We start from the raw sequence: 22,899 nt of genomic DNA on the forward strand, positions 1-22,899 counted from the left end.
TATTTCGATTATTCTTGTTAGCGAATTATTGCTATCGATAGTACTAGTTCATTTCGGAACGACACTTATCATCGAGAAAGTGAATAGCATAATTTTTATTAATTTGCATTTGCAAGCAATTTTTTAGCAATTTTTGCTAAAATAAGCTGAGTTGGTGTCTACGAGTAAATGCAACGTGTGTGTTACGGTCGAAATAAAGTGCAATATCGTGCAAAACGGTGAACGGTTAACTAACTGTAAAGAAAGCAAAAGCAGTGGTGGGAGACGCAGCTGGCAGCAACAAAAACTACATATCATCTTATTGTTGCTATTTTTTGGCTGGGCCTACGTGATTAAAATACTTACAGTATAGTATAGGCAGAGTCCAATAGCAAAATGAGGTCTGGTGAAATGCCCTGAAAACTAATTGGCCCACACGCGCCGTTGTCGCCGCTTTGTTGTTGTCTTTGCAATATTCCAAAGTGTGGCTATATATTGCGGGGGAGTGGAAAAACGGTAATTTACGTTGCCAGACGTTCAAGGTTGCCAATATGCTATAAGCAGGGGACGCGACAAGGACATGCAGAAGCCACAGTTGTCGACGTCGCCAGCACGTTGCGCCATATGCGGCACCGTTGAGCAGCTGCTGCGATGCGCCAAATGCAAAAGCATTTACTATTGCTCCATACAGCATCAACATCTAGATTGGCCGACCCATCGACATGATTGCCGCCTGCTGGCGCGGCAAAAGCAGAACAACAACAACAGCAACAAGATACAGCAGCTGCAACAGGCGGTGGCTGCCACAACGCTGGATGTGAGTGGCGCCAATTGTTCGACCGCCCAAATGATGACGCCGGCAGCACAGGCCCAGAGCTGGCCAAATGAACTGGACGAGCTGTTCAATTGCTTTGGACAGCCAACGTTGGCTACCCAGACAGCCCAGGCCGACATCAATCAGCACCATGGGCATCATCATCATCATAGCCAGCACAACGGTGAGAAGAGCTCCAGCTATCAGATAGGCCAGGAGGATGCCAGCTTCATGGGCAGCGGCAGGTGAGTTCACAATGAGTTCCTATCAAAATATGCCTACTGCTGTCTGTTTCCTTTTTAAACAAGGTATTAAAAGTAAATACAACGGTTACACAATTAAATCTGGGTTCTTTTTAGTTAACATCTAGTGCACATGCATTTAATTTTGAAGTAAATTATGACTAATATGATGGCCGAAAAGGTTATTAAATTAGTTAAGTTTTAAAAATGTTAGCTAGTTTCACCAGCTCCAGAAGGGATGGCGACTGTTTGATATAGTCCTCGGTCTCCATGTAGTTGGGCTTTTGTCTCGCCCTTCTTGTTGGACTTTTGTACGTATTGCATTTATCCAGCACACGCTCAATCTCCGCCAGGGCATCATTGCTGCTTTGCTGTTCGTTGTTGTTGGGCGCCACAGTCACCTGCTCCCATTGCGGTCGCTGAGGATGGGCATTATCTGTGCTGGATGGCTGGGCCGCATAAATTGTGGCTACCGCAGCGCCGGCACCCTCGATCATGGCCAGCACCAATCCTCCGACCAAGGCACCATTGCCCATTGCTTTGACGCCGTTGCGAGCAGCAAGTATGCCGCCCGTAGCAGCGCCACTTACGATCGAATTCCAAGAATCCTCTCGCTGCCTGTAATAGACCATGGTGCAGTCGACGGTGCTGAATGTGGCGCCCCAAACGGCAAAGCTGCCAGCTATTGCCGGCGTCTTCATTTTAACAGAGTCTAAGCCGCCGTAAAGGCCTCGCAAAATACCAGTTGGTGCATTTCTGAATCCCCTCATATACTGGAACATGGAGCCCCCGATACAGCCCATCATAAAGGCGCAGCCGCAATCCTCCACAATGCGTATTGGACATGGTTGACGTGTGTATTCAACCATTATAATCAAGACTTCAAGATTTGTTCAATTTGTTCTTTTGCTAGCTAAATTTCGTAGTGTCCAAGTGTCAGCGGGTCACTGTGAATCTTCGATCTTTGGGCAAAATTTTTTTACTATACTGAAAACGTGTGTTCTTGAAACTAATTTTTGAACAAACATATCAAACATTTGTTACACACATTTACAAAGACCACAAAGTTATTGATCAAAGCAAGCTGTCCAACTTACTCTTCGAATCAACCATTCAATAAGATTTGTCTGAAAATCCAGCAACAAATTTTCTAAACCTTCAGTTTTTAAGCGTTTAAGAAGTCTTCCTGATCAACAATAAATATATAATTTATTGTTTTCGGTGATACATCCTTCTGCCGGTTATATGCAATTTCACAAAACCTCATTTCACCCATCTTCGGGTTCAAAGTATAAAAAGATTTAAATATAGTTAAAGTTTCAATATTTGTATTTATTAAATTGAGAACAATCTAACTTAGATCCACATATAGATTCTTATTAGCAAATTATATATAACGCGATAAAGCCAACGCCCCGGAAAATGCGTACTTATGAATGTACGTTCTACATTCACGCGTGCATACATAGATACTTACATACATATGTATATGCACCCATAAGACGCTAATTAGCGATAAGCTATACGTGCTCGGATCTTTGGCGCTGCTGACTGCAGGCCCGTTAATTTATGGTGTTCTTTTTTTGCCAAAAGCAAATATATGCCCTGCGATTAGATTTGGTGCAGTTGCGAGAATGGCGTACGTCGTCTGGAATGTTTACTGTTTATTATTGCCGTTACGTGCAGCGTAATGTAATGCACATGGCCGAGTTGAGACGAATCGGGCCGAACTGTCGCGATTCCCATTCTGAATAGGTGCACGTACACACCTGAGCACATTGTTTGATTTGTTAACACCTCTCGCGAAGTGCAGTCGCATTTTCTGAATGGCCCCGCTTACTTTGTAATTATTCTGTTGCGCAGTTGCCCGGTCCAAATTCTTTCTACATACATATGTATGTACATATATATTTTCTTTTTTTTTCACATGCTGTTTAAACAGATATAGGAACACACACACACACACACTCACCAGCACACAACTGGCAAAAATTCTATTTGCAAATGGCCGGCCGATGACTTCAGTGCCATTCTAGCTGATTCATCGATAAGTTTGCGAATTTCTTTTGTTGTTTTGTTTTGCTAATCGTCTTTGGTGGGTGGTCTTCGTGCTTCTTCCACTTGGGTGGCCCTTCTTAACTGTTTGCGTTAATTGTTTTGCGTACGTGCCGTGCGTACGCAAGCCGTTACGTTTTTATTTAGCTTCTTATCTGATTGGCAAGTCTTTGCTGCGTTTTCAATCTTTCGTAGGTGCTGCTTCGCGTCCTGAGATCGGACCCGGTCTGTTGTTCTTTATCAAACAATTAGGAATGGCATGTCGCATGATCTTAGTCCGCTAATTTCTTCTTCTAAGCAAACATATGTATGTCATCTATGTATGTGGCATATTTGTCAGACACGCGGCACTTTTCCAGCAACTTTCAGCCCCTACTTCAAATGTAAGCAAGAAATTAGCACAATTTGCCCAATGCTATTTTAAATCAGAAATAATTAAACGATAAAAATCAACAGAATCAATTGCTGCCATTACATATTACAGCAATTTTACAGCTGTCTTCTGCTGCGTGCATTGCAGGTGATACAGTTTTCAGCTCCACAATCTGCCCAGCAGCAAACAAAACGACAATTTTACATACATATTTACGTACATACATGTACATATGTATGAAGTTTGAACTACGTCTGGCCGCGCACGTCACAAGGTCGCCATGAGTGCGTGTTCGGCGCCTTCGACAGCATCGACCACAAACCAGTGCTGAGCAGTGGAATCGCTGTGACTCGCACGCTTTTGCACATTGTGTATGAATTTATGGTCCTGCACTTTACTCTCTAGAGAGGCATTATTCTATGAATTATGTTTTATGAGGCACCCGCAAAAATATTATACATATATATATTTTGTACAAATTCCATATTATTTTATTATACCAGTCTTTGTTTTCGTTACCAATGTTAATTGTGACTGTGAAGAAATACTATGTGGGACATCTCTGTCGCGTGGTGCACGTGCCATGTTTTCTGACTTCGCACGTAACATTTTTAAGGGCTACAATCGATCATTGCGCATACATAAACGTTGTACGTACATACATATGTATGTATGTATGTGTTGCTGCTGGGATCCCTTTTAAAAATGATTTAAACGGGCGACTTTGAACTGGGCCGTTGACCCAAATTTGTAAGTACGCGCCGGTCTTCATCCACATACATATATTTACAAAGATATAAACATACTCCTATAAATATGTATGCACATACATGTATTTACAGCTGTTTCTTTAGTTCCTCGTTTTTTCCCCACATTCGCTTTGTCAAACAAATTCAATCGCCTTTGACCATGCCTCTCTCTCTTGTGGCGTCTTCTCTTTCAGTCGGCCGTTTTGATTTTCATGCATGTGCCTTTGTTTTTGTACTGTACGATGGGCTACGTGAGCGCTAGCTCGTTTATTGTGTGAGTGCTTCGCGTTTGCCTTCTGTGTTTGCATTCGTTTGTGCTTGGGACGGTTGCAGGCAAGTTGAAGGGCACGCGGAAATCGGTCGTAACCAATGAAGTTTGATAAAGCCAAAGTTGCCAGCTGTTAGCATTTTCAATTATTTGCAGCTATAAACATAAATATTTATACATATATATATATATGTAAATACGCAAAGATAGCGCTTTAACAAAAATTTCTGCTGCTTATGCCACTAACGCAACTCACAGAGAAAAAGTATGCGTTACAAATACATGTGCAATATAATCTCCCACGGTGCGGTCGAGTCGGTCGGTAGTTCACTGCTGCTGCTGTTTCCGTCACCTCAGTAATGAGCGTGCGGTCGACGCGAGCGGTTCGTTCCTTGCCGCATATAAATAAAAGTTGTGACGAGTGAGAAAAATTAAATGAAAACAAACAGACTTGCCCAAAAGAACTATAACAATTGAAAAACAATTAACTACAGCTGGTTCTTCATGCATGTGGCATACATGTATGCGTGTATTATCCGGACTGTGCTTACCAACACTATTTCGATACAATAGCCGGTGTTCTCTCTCTCTCTCTCTCTCTCTCTCTGACTATTGCTTCCCACCTGCTCTCAATTGGGTATATAAAAACCGGCAGGCAATTTAAAACTTTCATCAGTTGTGCGTGAATTGTTTCCGGAGTCGTTTCCGATTTTAAGGCCTGTGGGTCAGTTAAAGAACAGAGCATTTACACAAGTACAAAGTGTAGAACAAAGGAATTACAATTATTTAATAAAAGCCGATAAATAAAATAACGCAAAATGATCACCTCCACGACTGCGGATTATAAAAATTTCTTCAAGCATTCGGCGCATCCTGCTAATGCTGAACAATATTTTCGCGAACTTTTGGATAAACGGTAATTCAAATTGACAACTGTTAAGCATACAATTTTTTTATAATTAGCATTGTTGTGGTCGATATAGAAACCGGTTTATCGCCGTTTTAATGTTGCGATATATAATTTGCGACATTTTAGCAGTCTCCTTCCCAACTTTAAAGTCGAACGGGATTTCTCACAAACTTTCAAATCCTATATTTGTTGAAGTAACTTTCTTATTTATTTTATTTTTGCATATTAACTTAAAGATTAAATTTATTGCGGTTTTCGAATTTATACGAAAAGTGTTATTTGCTTTGCTTATCCAGACTTTAGCGAGTCTTCACCTCTTGCCTCGAATTCTCTTTTCTTTGTGTAGCTGTGTCCGCTGTGAGTTTTTGGACTACGTGACTGAAAGATGTCTAATAAATATAGCAACCAATTTATGGGTTGGAAATCATAAAAAAGATATAAAACATGCAAAATCATATTAATTAAACTAAACAAAATACTAAATATAGTTAAATATTTGCATTTCGATTGGTTCAAACGGCGGCTACTCCCGGGCTAATATGCCAAGGTGACCGTGACCCAAGAGCTCCAAGGGAGTAGATTATAATCACAGATGAGATTAGATGAGACTAACAAGGGATTATATTAACTAACTATTTCGCTGTTTGTTTGTTTTTGTCTCCACAGCGAACGCCGATATGAAGATCTTTGTCGCAATATTATCAACGACATGAATCAGTACGGACTTTCTGTGGTAGATGACTTCCTGGGCACGGATAAGGGTCTTAAGATCCTGAACGAGGTGCGCAGCATGTACAATGCGGGCGCCTTTCAGGATGGTCAGTTGGTGCATAATATGAGAACTGATGCGCAATCCTCAAAGGTGCGCGGTGATAAGATTCGGGGTGATAAAATCAAATGGGTCGGCGGTAATGAGCCCGGCTGCACCAATGTGTGGTATCTGACCAATCAGGTGAGCTTTCGAATGGTCTAACATTCCAACATCCAGCTGACTGACTGTCTGTCTCATTTATAGATTGACTCTGTGGTGTATCGTGTGAATACAATGAAGGATAATGGTATCCTGGGCAATTACCATATCAGGGAACGCACGAGAGTAAGCACAATTCAAGTGAAAATATGTAAACATTTTATTTAAGCTATTGTTTTTTACAGGCTATGGTCGCTTGTTATCCAGGCTCTGGAACGCACTATATTATGCATGTGGACAATCCCAACAAGGATGGACGCGTCATTACAGCCATATACTACCTAAATATCAATTGGAATGCCAGCGAAAGCGGCGGCATATTGCGGTAAGTTAATAAAGCTTTGGTTTACAAAAGATTTGTTTTTTTTATAGTTGTATTTTTGTCAATAGAATCCGGCCTACGCCGGGTACAACTGTGGCCGATATTGAACCCAAGTTTGATCGTCTGATATTCTTCTGGTCGGATATACGAAATCCGCATGAAGTGCAGCCCGCGCATCGTACCCGCTATGCCATCACCGTCTGGTACTTTGATGCAAAAGAGCGTGAAGAGGCGCTAAATCGTGCCAAGTTAGAGAACAGCAAGACAAACAATGCCAACTCTATTGCGCAGCTGGCGGAACCCGATTCAACAACTACTCCCGCGTCCCCAACAGTAGCAGCAGCTGCATCCAGCTGCAGCTCCGCACCCGCATCAGCATCAGCATCCACGAACAAATCATTTACACCCGCCAGCATGACTACGGGCACAGGAGCGCTGAACGCAAATGTGGCGAGCAGCTCCTGCCCACCCAGTAACGAGATTTGCACGTAGCCCATTGTCGCTTAAACTGTGTATATATATATGTAGACCATGTGTTCTGACTAATGGCAAACCGATAGTGGGCAACTTAAAACTGTACATTATATCAATCAACAAACACATTGTATAAAGCTAGGTAAAAGCTATTTATATATAGTTCTTAAGTACGTAATCTTATCGGATACATGAAGTGCAGTCTGGCATAATGTCATTTGTTTGGCTTTGCCTCAAGACTGTATGAATCTAACCTATAAAAATGTGAATCAAAGCTCCTTTAGTCATTTAAAACTATAGTTGTAGTAACTAAGTCGTATGTTTAGTTCTTTTCGCAATAACCTTTAGGTAACTGCCTTATCAGCGTCATGTTGATTGTTTTTTATATTGTATCTTATTATTTGCATATACGCGTTGTAAAAACTATCAGAGTTTGCGTAGTTTGCCAAAGTATTAAAGCTTTAATGTAGCTTTAGGTGAAGCGACATTAACAGTGATTTCCCATCTCAAAATTTTGTAAACAAAAAAACTAACTTTTTTGGTTGTCTCGCATTGCCACTCAATTCGTCGACTCTCACGCACAAAGATCGAGATTTATTAAGGGCAAGCGACAACAAAAACAATTATAAATCTCGTTATAAAAGCCTCATAGAAAGCACAAAAATATTAATCATGTACATAAATGCATATATCTATTTTTTGTATTAAATGACAAAATTTACGAAATGTTATAAATCGTTGCGCACAAAAGTGTGCACTTCTTTAAATATGTTTGAAATTGCTGCAGCGCCACCTGTTGCTCACATTTCTAGCATTTGCGATTGAAACTGTTTGAAAATCTTCAAACTTGAATATCTTCGTTATTTATCATCTGAATTTGAAATGATATACCACATTCGACTCGTACTTTCGATCAGCATTCAAAAATCCTGTCGAAATTTGGAAAAATTCGGTTGCTCCTGGAATCAGAAATATTTGACGCCAATCGATTCAATGACAATTTTTAGTTTTTATAAAGCTTTGAATGGAACACCACAATGCAAAAATCCTAAAAATGGTAAGTAAGGTGATGGAGAATATGTGAGTATAGTTAAAAATGCGTTATTTAATATTTGAATATACACTTTATTTTTCAGAAAAGTTGTTCATCTTTGTAATGACTTTACATTTACATATAGTATATATATATATTTATTCATATGTTATATGTTTTAATACGTGTGTTGCAATTGGTGTTCCTGTGGCCACATTCTCCACTCTGCGCTGATGCGATACAAATTATAGCACACGTGATTTAAATTTCGCTTTAACTATAATTATATAATATTAAAAACTTCAACTAATGCGAACTGAAATATCTATGTGTTTGACGAACGAACAACCAAGCGAATTTAAATTGAACATTGCTTTTAACATTTACAATATCCATTTTCATTTTGCTTCGAAACTGTTTAGTTCCTACCAAGGCATATCGACATAGCTCCGCCGACATATCTCCGCCCAGTACGATTTGCTGGCGGAATTATATGTGCGCGGAGATATGTCGTTACCCGCCTACCAATTGTTAACATTGCTGCACCTATGTACATATTTCAATGTCTATTTCCATTTTCCAAAAATATTTATGCATATGTAAATGCATCATATATGTATGTACACGAGCGATCTAATTGCCATATCTATGTTTATGTGCATGAACATACACGTGTTTGTATGTATGTATATGGGTAACTATATTAACAAGTTGCTGTCTCTATTTCCATTACCTGCAATTTTTCGGTGGAAAAATAAAATTTTCTGCTTGAACTTTTTATTCCTTATAATCTCACTGCGCCCACTCGATCTGTTGGGCTCTCTATCACTGTCACTCTACATACAGAGTATGTATCGCTATATACTGTTAGTTTACATTTCTGTTATACTGTTATACTAGACAATTGCAATTTGATCAATTTGGTATGGCTGTGCTTAGAAAAGTTTTGTATTTTACTTGGTTTCTGAAATTTGAAAGGAGCCATACTCTGAACGACGATATTTTCATAAGCATCAGCCTAATGCTAGGCATTTTAAGCAGCTAACTTCCCTTCAAGACCTACAAAAACAGAAGAGGCTCTGTTTTGTTCTTTACTTTTAAGCATATTTGGCGAATATAAAATGTATTTTGAATCAATGGTGGAGAGTTAAGCCCGAAATGCGACACATTCTGCTCTCAAAATATTAAATATAATTGATAATGATTACGCGCTTGAATAACTTTAACTTTTTAACTTTTTGTGCGGATGGTTTAATTTACGTTATGTTTGGTGCACATCTACAAATTTTCGCAACTACTCAACACTGTTTTCTGGTATTTTCACAACAACTAGTTCAAAGCAGACACCGACACATAGCTAAATAAAATACCGGCAAGCGAGATAAAGTCGCAGGAGTAGCTCTATTTAACTGGCCCTTTGGATTTACTTGATATATATATGTATGTATATATGTACATAGTTGGGTTGATCTCTTATAAAACAATAATAAAATGGGGCCTCACATACATATACTATATATATTGATATATTGTTAGTAATTTAGCAACAACGAAATGTGCGCTTGTTTGTTGCAATCTACAGTCTACAAGTTAATTGACAGAAGTTACAATTCAAAAATGTTTTGTTTTTCGCATTGTTTGATCGCACAACAAAGTTACATACATATGCATCCATAGGACTACGAAATTAATAATAACAATATTACAATTTTTATGCATCCTTATGTGTGTGTGTGTTCGTGTGTGTGTGTGTGTGTGTGTAGGGCATAATTGACGCACAAATTAGCTGATAATCGATCCACGTTCAAATTTGTGTACCTTTTATGATCCATATTATATATATTTTATTTGTTTGGTTTTACATTTTAAATAAACGCATTTTGGTCTCAAGATTTGATGTATGTATGTATTTTGCGCATAGCTTGGTTTTTTCTCTTTTTCTTTTGGATCATTGATGCTCTGTAAACAAGCCAACATCTTGAGGGGTTTCGTAAAAGTCTTCCGATTTCACAATACAAATCTAAGTTCAATTTGATTAATTCAATATTCATTGATTTCCTTTGTGTGTTTAAAGCTCACAGAACTCATGCGATTTTTAAGGAATATATAGGCTCATATGTATACAATAATAATCATATACGGAAAGGTATGCATATATATTGTATGTATCTTATACACAGCTACACAAAAATTGTTTATCAACGTTTTTAAATAACATCTAAAATAACATTTTGCGATTAGCGACCACAATTTTGTTGAATATAGTATATCATATACGTTCATATATATAAGTACAGTTAAGTTCAATGTACCTTGCGTATAGTTTGTTAGTTAAGTTTTTTTTTTGTTTTTTTGTGGGCCATTTGGGGTGCAAAAAAGTTTCAGCTAAGTTTCTCTAAATTGTTGCATGCGATTATTATTATTATTTTAGGGCCTAGTATTTGGTTTAAATATTTCACATCCAGCAAACATTTTCAATTGAAAAGTAATGTAAAATTTAGATTGGTTTTTCGAACTGTGTTCAGTGTAAAATATCAGCAATTTGCTCTCTCAAATATGTTGTTGTAGCTCAGATATTTAGAATTGATTTTATATGTTGCACGTTTCTAGGGAGGGAGATATTACAACACTTATAATACGTACATACATAACAAGAGGTCGCGAGGGCTGCACAAATACACTACAAAAATGACACTTAATTACTTCTTACATTCATGTACATCCAGACATCGTGTTTATGTTTGTAGTACATCATTATGTGTATATGTATATATGTATATTTGTAGTTATACTCAATAGTATCTCAAAAGGGATATAAAGCCATTTAAGTTTTCAAAACCATTGCATCCACAGCTCCGCTATTATGTTAACGGGGGGCTGGCGATGTGGAAATTTGTGTTTCTGGTCGTGTTCAAACATGTGTCCAACATATATAGCTAAAACTCTGATCAAAAAATTAATATGTATCTTCTGGAAGAACCTTTTCGTCGCCATGCATTTCAAAAAAGTTGGCTGCACTTTTGGATTTTAAGGAAAATCCATTATTGGACTTTAGCTTCAAGCAGACCTTTTGCAATCGGGTAAGTTGAATCTTTATGCACGATTTGTTAGTTTATAATTAGACTAAAAGCCAATAGCTCTTTATGCCTTAATTGCCTTTAAGAGTGTCAATTTTAGAATCAAAAAATCTCGACTCGAATTTACTTCTCATTTGTTCACCAAGTAAAATTCTGCATTTGTAATTGTTGTAATATATATTGTGTATTTCAATCTTGTGTTGTTTCCTTTTAGTATAATTGCATTTAAATCAACATCATTAGCATAATTAAATATATATAGTTGTTGTAAAACTAAAGAAAATAATCGCCTTCTTTATATTTCTCTCTCTCTCTCTCTCTCTCTCTCTCTCTCTCGCTCTCTCCTTCTGTCTCTCTCTGCTATTCTTTCGGTCTCTCATAAAAAGTAAAATCTTTAAAAGATATTTTCGTTTCACTTGCAAAAAGTGGAGGCGTGTCAGCGCCCTTGCACTAAAATTATATCGACATTTCTTTTCTTTTCTTTCCTTTTCTAACTGCACATGTTTCTAGAGAAAAAAGCAAAGGCACGAATCAAAATTAATTAAATAATTCGATCAAACAAAATACAAAACAAAAATAATCAATCGAATCTAAATCATAACTTGTTGGTTTTGTGTTGTATTTTGGTTTCATCATCATCATCATTACATTTTTGATAATAAAACTTAAGCTTAGATGCGTATGTGTGAGTTAGTGTATATATGTATGTATGTATGTATGTATGTATGTAGGCGATGCTTATGTCCAAATGTTTCTATGTGTGTGTGTTGTTTATTTTGCGAGAGGCGTCGTGTGCCTTAAATGTAATTTTCAATTGTTGTGTTTTAGTTTTTGTTGTTTTCGTATTGTGTTTTGTTTTGTTTTGTTTTGCCGATTTCTCACTTGTTAAATCTACTACATAATTTAGTTACCTCTTGTTTAATAATATATAATATAAAAACTAAATAATTAATACGTTTTAACGCATATAGCAATTTTCTTCTTGCTCACAGACATTTTTTAGAAGCTTTCAATTGCATCCGAAGTTAAGGTTAGGCTCTCAATTATTCTCGTCTTTGTGTTTCTGTGTGATTATATGTTTTTTGTTTTTGTTTTTGTTTTTGTTTTTGTTTATATTTATTATTTGTTTAGACACGCGTTAGATTTTGATATCATTCTCAGGTTGTTTGTTATTGTTGTTGGTTTTAGTTGTAGTACACATACATATAGATAGATATATATATATATATTATATTATCAATTAATTAAATAGGTAGGCTTCGCTCTTCATCGAGAACGCGTTCTCAACACAAATCCACTTAAACAAATGCCCAGCATTCGAGTGTTTTGATAACAAAGTCTTCTTGTGGTGCCAATGGCTCGTTGCCATATGTGCTGCAATGCTGCGATCGGCCCTGATTCAGATCTCCGTCCAGCCACAGGCCAAAGCGACCGCTAGAGTAGAGAGAAGATTGCAAAAATTATGATAATCTCTTTGTTTCCGAATAATATAAGGTAAATGTGTACTTACTCGCCAGCGCCAATTGAAAGGCTCTCCATGTTGCCCTTTATGAAGTACATATTCTCGCCAGTCCAATGGAATACCTTGAAGCTGGGATTAAATTTGTAGAGCAGGGATTCGCCGGTGCCATAGAAATGATCAGACACATGCAGCGAGCAAGAGGTCAGGGCACCAAATACCTAAAAGTCCAAGTAAATATATTATACATGGGAATATTTATACGATTCTCATTGTTCTCCACTCACATTGTGCTCTGTGTCCTCTATAACAATCAAAACTGGACTCTCCAGTCGCGCCATCTTGCGATACAGCGAGTTGAGGGCGAAACCATGTTGCGATGTGCTAAAGATTAGGGACCAGGAATAGCCCTCGGCGCGCGCCGGCAAATGTGCGCATAGTTTTTCACTAGAAATGTGATCAAATACACGTTATGATTTCTATTTTCATTTATATTTTATAGTTGCACACTTACCGATGCTCTTCTGTGAGTATCTCTGTTTTGCCAATTAGATCTGGTATGGGGAAGTCCAGGTCGAAGGAACCGGTTGCAAAGAGCGAGGTCTTGCGATATTCATCTGTGCTCATAGACAGCACCTGAAGAACGATCGAATGAATCAGAGATTAGCATATTAGTTTAGTTTACCATTATTAGAAGATAAACGAAATAAATTAAATGAAAAAAGTACATATAAAGAAAAATTAGACACTAACAGCCCAATTCTCTATTCGCCATCTCCATTGAGGAAAGGCTGGAACTGGGCCGAGTACTCAAATTAAGACATTTTAGCAAAGTTTCTTGTTTTTTTTTTTTTGATAATTATTGGATTTGGTGTAGCAAACTTTAAAATTCTGGTGCAGAGTAACTAAGAAACTGTTTGTCAGTGGTTCGTTGATTGGAATCAAGTTTACAATATATAAATATATATATATAGATATATATATATATCTTTTGTAGAATGCTAGATACGTGGATTGTGGTCTTTGTGGTTTGGTTTCAACATAATAAACTACAAATAAAAATGCACGCATTGAGCTTCGAAATCAAAGTACAGATGAAATGATGTACATCATGTATGTGTATTTTACAATGCACCGAAAAAGCGAGATTTGAGTATGATAATTAAATATGGGATGAATGAAACAAATGAGATTTGGCACACGACTTTTAATTCTACGTAAATTTCGCACAACTGTTTATTTTGTGTTCGCCTAGATTTATTTATTTGATTCTACATAAACCGGGATAAAATTTGGGACAGTAAACGTTTGTGTGAATAGTCTTTAAACTGGAGAAGAATTTTGTGATATTTAATTTGGAGCTCTATCGAACTGCACGGCTGTTTGAAGATGATTCCCATACGAATTGGGGCTTGCGCTCAGTTGACGTTAAAAAAAACCGACAAATTAAGGAGCTTGCAACGAATCGTCGTCGTCATCGTCGTCGTCGTCGTCGTCGTCGTCGTCGACGACGTCGACGTCACCCCTTAGCTCAGGGGCTTAGTTATTGGCGTGCGCGCTGCTGTGCGTAGTGGGCGTGGCTGGTTCGCTTTTCGAACACATTGCCCAAACGCTGCACCGCCGACTCCTTGGTATATTCGTTTGGCATCAGGACGTCATTTTGCATTCTTTCGCGGGTATAATCTTCATCTGGCTTTTGGGATTCGCGCATCTCACCCAAACGCATTTGGGATCCATGCGGTGCCTGGGACATCTGGCGCAGCTGCTGGTTGGGATTTCCAGAGTGCTGCCTCTGATGCCTTTGCTGCTGCCTTTGCTTATTTTGCTGCTTCTGCTGCTTCTGCTGCTTCTGCTGCTTTTGCTGTTGCTGTTGCTGCTGTATATTGCTGCTGCTGCTCCAGGAGGGACTGCTGGATTTGGAGCGCATCGCTTTCTCCAATTTGTTGGCCATGTCCAATTTCAATTGTCCCGTGCCGAACAGGTTCTTCTTTGGCATCATTTTGGGTGCAACTCGTTTCGACTGCACGGCAATCGGCCCGCCCTTTGGCTTTGGGCTAGCCGCCGTCTGCTTCGACTTGGACGAGTTGGGGCGACTCATCGACATGAGACGGGTTTTGGGCGCTGGCGGCTTGTTGGGCACTTTGGCCAGCGGTGTTGGACTCACCGACTGAACGATATTCTTGGTCAGCGAAAGCTGCACGGACTTGTTGCGCGCATCCAGCAGATAGTTGCGATAGCCCTCGTACTGTTTGTTGATGACGCGCTGCGAGGCGCTCATCAAATTGGCGGCCATTTTCGACTGATAATGCAGGTCGTCCATGCGACTGCCGGCGCCATCGGCCGTTCCGGCTGCCTCCGCCTCATCCTGTTCAATTTTCAGGATGTTGCGCTCGATATATTCGCGCTCGGTTGACTTCTGCTTGTAGCGTTCATCCTGCGCCGCCGACGCATCCCGATCCCAATTGGATGGCGTCGCCAGCATCTCAGAGGAGAGCGAACTCTGAAAGTTCTGCTGCTTGCGCAGGTCGCTGCGTTGCTTCTCGGAGCGCAGCTTGGCGGAGCTCGAGTACAGCTCGCCCAGCTGGGCCTGCAGCTTACGGCTGTGCAGACTGGGCTGGACAAACTGCTGTTTGACTGGCTGCTCACCGCTGTCGTCCTTGTAGCGAATGTTGGTCGGCTTGCGACGCAGAGGCTTGCGTTGCTTGGCGAGGTTGTTGTCCTCGTCGGCTCTCGTCTCGTTATGTTTCGATTGACGTGGTGGGTGATTCCAGCCCGCGAGCGGATCGTAATTCAACGGCTGATGGTATTGCTGCTGTTGCAGCTGCTGATGCAGTTGCTGTTGCAGCTGCTGCTCCTCATCTTCGTCGTCGTAGCTGGCCAGGTCCGCTTTGCCACGGGCGCAGCTAATCAGCCGCTTGGTGTTCGGATCGACCTGCATCAGCTCGGACTGTATAGAACGACTTATGTCTCTGGCCAGATCCCCGTTGCGCTTATCCTGCAAATCGCCCGACTGATTGTAGCGCTGCTGCGCAACGGAGCTGTGGGCCAGCGTCAGCGGCAGCGACTGGTGGCTGCTGCTGGACAGGCGCCGCTTCTGCGAGACGGGGCTGAAGATGGCGCTGTTGCTGCTGCAGCTGCTGCGCGCCTGCAGGCTGCTCATCGAGGAGAACAGCTTTGTCTGGCCGTATATTTTATACTTGGAGCTGGTCTGCGCCAAGTCATGCGCCATCAGCGCTTGCGTTCTGACTTTTGGTCGCAGCGTCTGGACCATGCCCTGCATCTGGTTGACCAGAGTCTTCTTAACGCCAATCACTTTGCTCAGGCGACCCACATTCGACACTCGTTGCGTACCGGTGCGCTCCACCTTCCAGTTACCTAAGCGCGCACCTTTCGTAGCCTTGGCCTGCTGATGCTGCTGCTGCTTCTGCTGCTGATGCTGCTGCTGCTGCATTTGATGGTGCTGCTGCTGCATTTGCAGCTGCATGAGATTACTTGCTGCACTTGCAACGGCGTGATTTTGATAGAAATTTCGCATCGAGCTGAAGGCATTCTGGGCGCTGCTGCTCAGACCAAACTTCTTTGTGCTGCTCATATTTGATGTCTATGTGAGGTGTGAGGTGTGAGGTGTGTGGATGAGGGTGTGCGTGTCGGTATATATAGACGGAAAGGGGGGGGGGGGGGGGGGCGCGCGATAGAATTACGCTGTGTGCTTAAATACGTTGAATTTTGACACTGACTTTCAAGAGAGACTAAACGTGCTTTAGATAGACACACAAACAAAAAATTACACAAGAAATAGAAAAATAAAACTTTTTCGAGATGTGTGCTCTATGGAGCTAACTATAAAACTGAATTGATAAACTAAACGAGCTAATGTCAGCCGAAAAAAAAGCAGGCTGCTCGGATCCCTTTTACAAATTCCAAAGCCCGCCTACTGCGCTTCCAATTCAATAATTTCTACGCCGCAAAACACAAATTTTTTTTTGATTTTGTCATAATTAAGAGCTGAGCAAAAAGCCAATTTATCAGCGCATTCAACAGATCATTTGGCCAGCGCAAAAGTCGTTTGGCTCTGACTAATTGCAGAGCATTGATGATGCGATGGGAGGAGACCTTTTCGGATCTTCAGGGACGGCGAGAAAATGTCAGAAAAAAAAAAAACAAAAAACAAACTAGCTTTTGACGTCAACGTGAGGCGCCAATTGCCAAGTGCTAAATGCTTTGCGACACAATATTTTTTCTAAATTGATAAATATGCGCGATAAATATTTGATAAAAATCCAAAAGTAATTCTCTAATATTGAGGAGCAGCGCAGTATGACAAACCCCCTTAAAAGCTAACAATTATTGAGAAATTGCGGATAGATCGTGCCGCGCTTTAATTATAACCCTGCTTGAGGGAAAAAACAGACTTAATGATTTGTTTACAACAACAACAGATTTGTTGATTTTCAAGACATTTCGCAAGACATTTCGACTCATGCGATTTCCATGAACTCGAACAAGTTATCGAAATCGAACGTGCTTGAACCATTTAGCAGCTGTCTCTGGCCTCTCAATGCTCTCAAAGACGAAGCCTAGAGCCCGATGTGGCTTTAATTGGATTAATGCCTAATCGGTTAGGTGCCAGATGTGCTCGAGTACGCCTTGACTTTAAAGGGTGTCTTTATGGTCATTTATTCTCTTGTTTGCAATGCATGAATTGCATAAAGTTGTTGATCGTAAAATTCATAGATTAAACATATACAGTATTATTTGCTTAGCTGCCTGAAATGTTCTTTTCGCTGCAATAAGAGCCTATTTTTGTATGAAATTAATTACGTTAGGTGCAGCTAACTCAACAGCCTTTTGCACTTAAGCGCCGCCTATCGGCAGTAAGTTAACTGCGCCATCTATGATCAGATGTGTTGAGTTTTGATATTGGTTTTTCTTATGCATTGAAATTGAATTTATAATTAAGTAAGTAATTTAATAAAGTTTTTAAATAGAATTCAGTATAACTTAAAATAAATATATAAAATAATAATTAAGAGGCAGCTAAGCCAATTTTACTGTAGTCATATGCCCCCATCTGCTTAGATAAGTCAGTCCAAAAACACATATGACTCTCGCTCATTAAGCTGAAGGCTAGATTCACATGTTAATCATTAATTGTTTCGAGCTAAGATTGGCGAATGGATCTTTTGATCAAGTTGGTTTTGATGCAAATGATCTGACTGGTTTCCATGCGTCATTTCAAAGGAGTCTTTCGTTTTAGGCCAACTGCTGAGCTGAGCTGAGCTGGCCAAATGGGCCAGAGACCAATTAGAGCTAAATACAAAACTCATTTGTTTGTCGAGAGACTCTAATTATACTGAGCCGTCATCCGAGTGACAACAAAAGCAGCGAATTGAAGCGTGACATTTGCGGGCATATTATTTCAAACAGTCCCTCCCCCCAACCCCTAAAATACACCACCCCCCCTCGACATATATTGTCAATTTAAGTTGTTTATATACATAAGCGAGTTAGGCCCGGATAGAAGTCAAACGTCAATGACAGTCGCTGCGACTGCGACTTATAAATGCGGCTCTCATATTTATATCTCCCATCGGTTAACCAGTTTCTGATTGCATTCAATTTGATACGTAAAACACTCTTTTTGGTATTTGTATATGAATCATTTGGCTTAAATGCTGTACCTGACGGCTGAGCATTTGCTCATGATTGACAATCAGTTCGCACATTTTCATCTACTCGAACGGAATACGCGCAATATTATGTTAGGTAAACTCAGAGCCGGCACGTGGTACATTTAATTGGTTTTTCTTTTTAACGTCTTTTGGGAACTTTCAACCAAGTTCATACGGATATCGTCCGACTGTATCGTAACGCGCTCAAAAGCCAACTGGCAGCTGTTTTGGTCCGGGCCGTCGTCGTCGTCGGCGTCGTCGTCTCTCAATTAACACAAAACTTAGCAAATTATTATTATTTTTATACTTTTTTTTTTTCGAGAGCGGAACAGACGAGTTTGTGTTTGAGTTTGTTTTTAAACTTGAGTTGAGTTAAATTGAAAGGCGCGCAAAAAAAAAAAAAAAAAAATATATAAATAAAATAAAAAATTAATCAAGTAAATTGCCTGCTGGTGAGTACCCTGTAACTAAACGAATCCAACGGGTATATTAATGCTGTGCATATCAGATGACCAATTTCGAAAGTCTCAAAAGCGTTTTATTTATGTTTAGTTGTCAATTTAATCTAGCAGGGTATATCAGAGTCGGATACTGTTCCAAGTTTGTATTATTCGCATTAAAATAATGGCGTGCATGGTTATACTTTTTCCGCTGTTTAGCTGATCGAAAGAGCTAGACGAGATGACGTCAGCTCAGTTAAAAAACCCGCACACATTGTTTCCCTTACAACAATCTATATTTAAATGTCGTTTAGTCTTTGACTCCATTGCGGCCGATAGCTGAGTGAGATGCAACCGATACGTTCATTAATTAAAAGTAATTCTCCAATCTTTTCTCAGCTTCAGCTGAGCACTTCATTTGCAGTACAATGCCCTTCCGTGAGGTGAGGACTACAACAATATAATGAGGAAAGCTTCTAGACTTAATTCGAATCAAATCCAAACAAAACAAAATTTGTAAACTGCGAAGCAAGCGGTAAAAGTAATATGTATATAGAATGGCCTCCAAGCTCCAGGCCGAAACAAATTTTAGTAAGGCTCTGTCTTCTGTTGCCTGATAAGATAGTCGATGTCTTTTACGAATTATTTACTTGGAGCACATTTGAGAATTGATTGGTGGAAAACTGTTTTTTGAGTCCGCAAATATACTGGGATACACTATATTGAAAACTTGGCAATCACTTGGGTGGGTGCACAACTGCATTTGTACCTTGTGTTTGGCTTTGGGCGCCGCGGCAAACATGTTCTACAACGGCTGTGCATCAACTGGTTTTGGTTATTGAAATGCGGCGCGGCGTCGAGAGTCTGAGCCAAATGTCTGGGCCAAAAAGCCAGACAGAAAACGTGTGCAAAAGTGGAACTCAACCCTAGAACCGGCCATACGAACGAAAAGAGCCAAACCGGCCGGTCAAACGAGTATTTAGCCGGGTCTTTAAGTAACTTGATACCCTTCTCTCGCCACTTGAAAGAAAGTCGCAAAGCGGAACCACAACAAAAAGCCATGCGAAACCATACACAGGCTAGAGAAGAAGGCTTAACTGTGCCTCATCTACTACAACTACTACCAAATGTATCTCAACACACATTTACATATCTAAGATACTTTTGCGAACCCAGAGAATTAAATTCATATTACGACTTTCTTATTGCTGAAGTTTGAAACCCAGAAACCAATCTTTAAAGTACATTTTTTTTCTTTGTGCTCCAACATCTTATCGGTACGGCACGGAATATAATTTCCTTATTTTTTCTCATTCTATTACTTATCGGCGATTTTTTTTTTTTGTTTGCTTCAGTAAATAAAGAGGGCGTGAAATTAAATGTTGTTGTCGTGTGCAGTTTTTCTCGCCACATGTTACATTTATTTCATTTCCTTTTATTTGCAATACTGAATTATTCTTTGACGTTTAGATGTACAAGTTAGGCAATCATAAAGCTGACAGGTTGTCTTTTTTAAAAGAGCCATTATAAAAGTTGACCCTGTAGGGCAGATTTAAGCGCATTGACCCAAACTCAGTTATGCAATTAAAGTGCTTGGCATTTGACAGACGGATAAATGGGGCTCATTTAGCTCGACTCCCATTCACTATGCTATTATACTGTACACGGTACACGTGTAACGCATGTAATAATGATGCCATAATAGCAGAAGCATCTCAGCTCAGGCAATTAGCCTGGAAGAGAATGTGATTGGAATACTTAATAAAATAACTATACAAGCATATAAAATAACATATATGTACATATGTATGACTGAATGTAATTCTACAATTCGCCATTGTTTCTGACAGGCTTCTGTTCTTTGGGCATTCTGTTATTTGGTTGTTGCTCTTCCCACTCACCGTTTCGTGCATTTCGCCGCTTTCATCGAGCAACGCCTCCAAGCTCTGATCATCTTTGGTAGGCGAGAGCGGCGGCGTGGGCGAGCGATTCTTGGCGGTGAGCATCGAGCGTGGCAGCAGGTGGCGCCCGTAATGCAGGTAGAGGTATCGACCCCATTTTCGACCCGCAACGCCGCAGACGGCGACAATTGCAAAAAGTGCCACAACAAACCACATGTTGTAAACAATCACAACAATAAGAAACGAGACTCTCTGCTCACTTGTTTACAGTTAAAGCTCACGTTGCTCAACGTTTTTGGCCAGCAGTGTGCTTAAAAGCTTTCCCACGCTCAGCCGCATTGCTGGCGCTGCTCTCTTGTTTCCGCGCTCTTGCTCTCTCTCGCACAGCTGCTTTGGTCTTGTGACCCACGAGACTACAGCTTTATATTTTTTTTCTTTTCGTTAACGTTTTGTTGTTTGTGCTTCTGTGTTGTTGCCTCGGCTTTTATCGCTCTCTATGCCGCCTTTCAATTGCTTTTCCAATATTTTCTTACACGTTAACAGCAAAATGTTAATGTTGTTTACTTTTGCCACAACACATCATAAACTTTGTACACTTTTGCTTATTTTGCTAATAGTATATGTACATTGTACAGCGAGCGAAGCGTATAACTGTGTGCGTGTTTCAAAAACAAGTTGCTGACTGACGGAATGAGCGCCGACTGGCGTACATAATGGCAACTAAAAGAACAGGCGCACACAGTGGCCCAAAAAGAAGTTGAGCAAGAGAGTGAGAGAGAGAGGGAGAGAGAGAGATAGTGAATGGGAGAGGAAGCATACAAGAGAGTGAGGAGTATTCTCTTAAATATTGGTGCTCTTAGCAAAGCTTTTTTTAGCTTCCAAACTAGTCGATTTGTTGTAGTAATCAACTTTATTTGGGCCTGGCTACTTATTATTAAGGTGAGGCAGGCGGGAGGGTGGTGCTTCCGTTAAAAAATGTGTTTCGACAGACGCTCACAGATTTTGTTGCCAGCAACATGTTGCTAATGATACGTATACGCAATTTAGCAGCGGTTGCCGTTTGGTGTGTAATTTAATTTGAATAGTGCAAATCGCATGTTGATTTACGGCCAGTTGTCGCCCTTAAGGGATTGCCAATTAGGTCCCCAACAATTGGGGCATGAGTTGGCGGCAATTTTTTACATATTTCGTTTTGCTAGACAACGTATCATCATGTGCTTTGGCCCCAAAAAAGTTTAATACTTAATTTGGTTGTCGCTACTGTGTTGGGCCAAGGCTGTTTTTGTTGTTGTTGTTGCTGTGCATTTTTGTGGGTTAATTTGATTGTTTAAAGTGCTGCCTGAACAGGTTTCTGCTTTGGTATTACCAGATGTGCTGCCTTTTAAGTTAACTGGTCGCTTTATCGCATAACGGGCCAAGTCAATGAATATGGTGGATATATTGACAAGACAGACAGAGGCCTATCCCTGACCATATCCCATTTTAATTTAAGTAAAACTAATTCACAATTAGTTTTGGCAAATTCTGTCATTGCAATTTAGTCCCAAATTTGTTTATGCAGTAATCCACCTTATCCGGTTATTTGACCCATTATCTTTTTGTTTGTGTGTTCATATTCTGTAGTTCCGCATCCAAATTCGAGAGTTTTGGATTATGCTCTGAGATATAAGGTTCGCTAATTGATAGATGTCATGTTTTTAGTAAACCAATTTTTATAATTGCTAAGTTTTTTTTTTGACGAAATATCACTTGGAAGTGTTTTTAAGCGATTGTAGGTGTCAAAGTTGGTATAACTCAAGATTAATATCAATGCTGAGGGAATCTTTTTTCTTGTCAGAAATTATGCCAAAATATGCACATGTAACCATACCAAATCTATACAAATTCTTTTTCCAAACTTTAAAAACTTTTTGACCGGTTTTCAAAAAAGATACTATTTTTTTTACCTAAACTCTGCCTATAATGATAATTGCATTGCGGAATTCCTGAACTTATCAATATTCTTCATTTTATGATTTTATTTTCTATGTTTTTTTTCTACCCAATCTATGTTTTATAATTGCCTTCAGTTTACAGTTTACAGTCTTTAGATTGTCTTCAATGCTTTAATCAACAGGTGGCGCTTTCACATAACAACAATAACAAACAGCAACAATAACAG

The 22,899-nt window shown here is 39.8% G+C and overlaps 4 protein-coding genes and 1 long non-coding RNA gene across 27 annotated transcripts in view; 1 reads left to right on the forward strand and 4 right to left on the reverse strand.

Annotated features, from left to right (window-relative positions):
* The first annotated feature begins 71 nt into the window (after nt 1–71).
* Hph (HIF prolyl hydroxylase) lies at nt 72–7,882 on the forward strand. 2 transcript variants are annotated; one of them, XM_064696288.1, is made up of 5 exons: nt 72–1,038; nt 6,057–6,342; nt 6,406–6,486; nt 6,546–6,685; nt 6,751–7,882. In XM_064696288.1, exons 1-5 carry the CDS (start codon nt 560–562, stop codon nt 7,172–7,174), a joined length of 1,410 nt encoding a protein of 469 aa, XP_064552358.1. In that variant the 5' UTR covers nt 72–559; the 3' UTR covers nt 7,175–7,882. The 2 variants fall into 2 exon arrangements, with proteins under 2 accessions (XP_064552358.1, XP_064552367.1); XM_064696297.1 differs by lacking the exon at nt 72–1,038 and adding an exon at nt 4,920–5,396.
* Tim17a2 lies at nt 1,124–2,088 on the reverse strand. The gene has a single exon (XM_064696323.1). The coding sequence runs from the start codon at nt 1,902–1,904 to the stop codon at nt 1,230–1,232; it is 675 nt and encodes a 224-aa protein (XP_064552393.1). The 5' UTR covers nt 1,905–2,088; the 3' UTR covers nt 1,124–1,229.
* On the reverse strand, nt 3,415–4,937 carry LOC135438158 (uncharacterized). 2 transcript variants are annotated; one of them, XR_010437858.1, is made up of 3 exons: nt 4,737–4,937; nt 4,294–4,636; nt 3,415–3,462 (listed from the first exon to the last, which is right to left on the reverse strand). It is a non-coding gene; the product is annotated as an uncharacterized LOC135438158 (long non-coding RNA). The 2 variants fall into 2 exon arrangements; XR_010437859.1 differs by having other exon boundaries at nt 4,294–4,610; nt 4,737–4,936.
* Nucleotides 7,883–12,116: 4,234 nt separating the features above from the next.
* The window catches only part of mtd (mustard), a 61,504-nt gene continuing 50,721 nt past the window's right edge, over nt 12,117–22,899 (reverse strand). For 19 of the 21 annotated variants that reach the window (XM_064694892.1, XM_064694875.1, XM_064694868.1 and 16 more), the window contains 4 exons: nt 13,240–13,361; nt 13,013–13,172; nt 12,777–12,946; nt 12,117–12,700 (listed from right to left, as the gene is read on the reverse strand). In XM_064694892.1, coding sequence (XP_064550962.1) covers nt 12,565–12,700; nt 12,777–12,946; nt 13,013–13,172; nt 13,240–13,361 — 588 coding nt within the window. In that variant the 3' untranslated portion in view covers nt 12,117–12,564. Of the gene's footprint in view, nt 12,701–12,776; nt 12,947–13,012; nt 13,173–13,239; nt 13,362–18,406; nt 18,473–20,738; nt 20,970–22,899 lie in introns of those variants that run through there. The other 2 variants (XM_064694940.1, XM_064694956.1) reach the window with 2 other exon arrangements.
* LOC135437123 (bromodomain-containing protein DDB_G0280777) lies at nt 13,918–16,576 on the reverse strand. Its single transcript, XM_064694974.1, has one exon. The coding sequence runs from the start codon at nt 16,315–16,317 to the stop codon at nt 14,269–14,271; it is 2,049 nt and encodes a 682-aa protein (XP_064551044.1). The 5' UTR covers nt 16,318–16,576; the 3' UTR covers nt 13,918–14,268.

This window comes from Drosophila montana, unplaced genomic scaffold (genome assembly GCF_035044405.1).
Source record: "Drosophila montana isolate Dmon_TW-CO22-7 unplaced genomic scaffold, ASM3504440v1 contig_1505_1, whole genome shotgun sequence".
NCBI classification, from domain to species: Eukaryota; Metazoa; Arthropoda; class Insecta; order Diptera; family Drosophilidae; genus Drosophila; species Drosophila montana.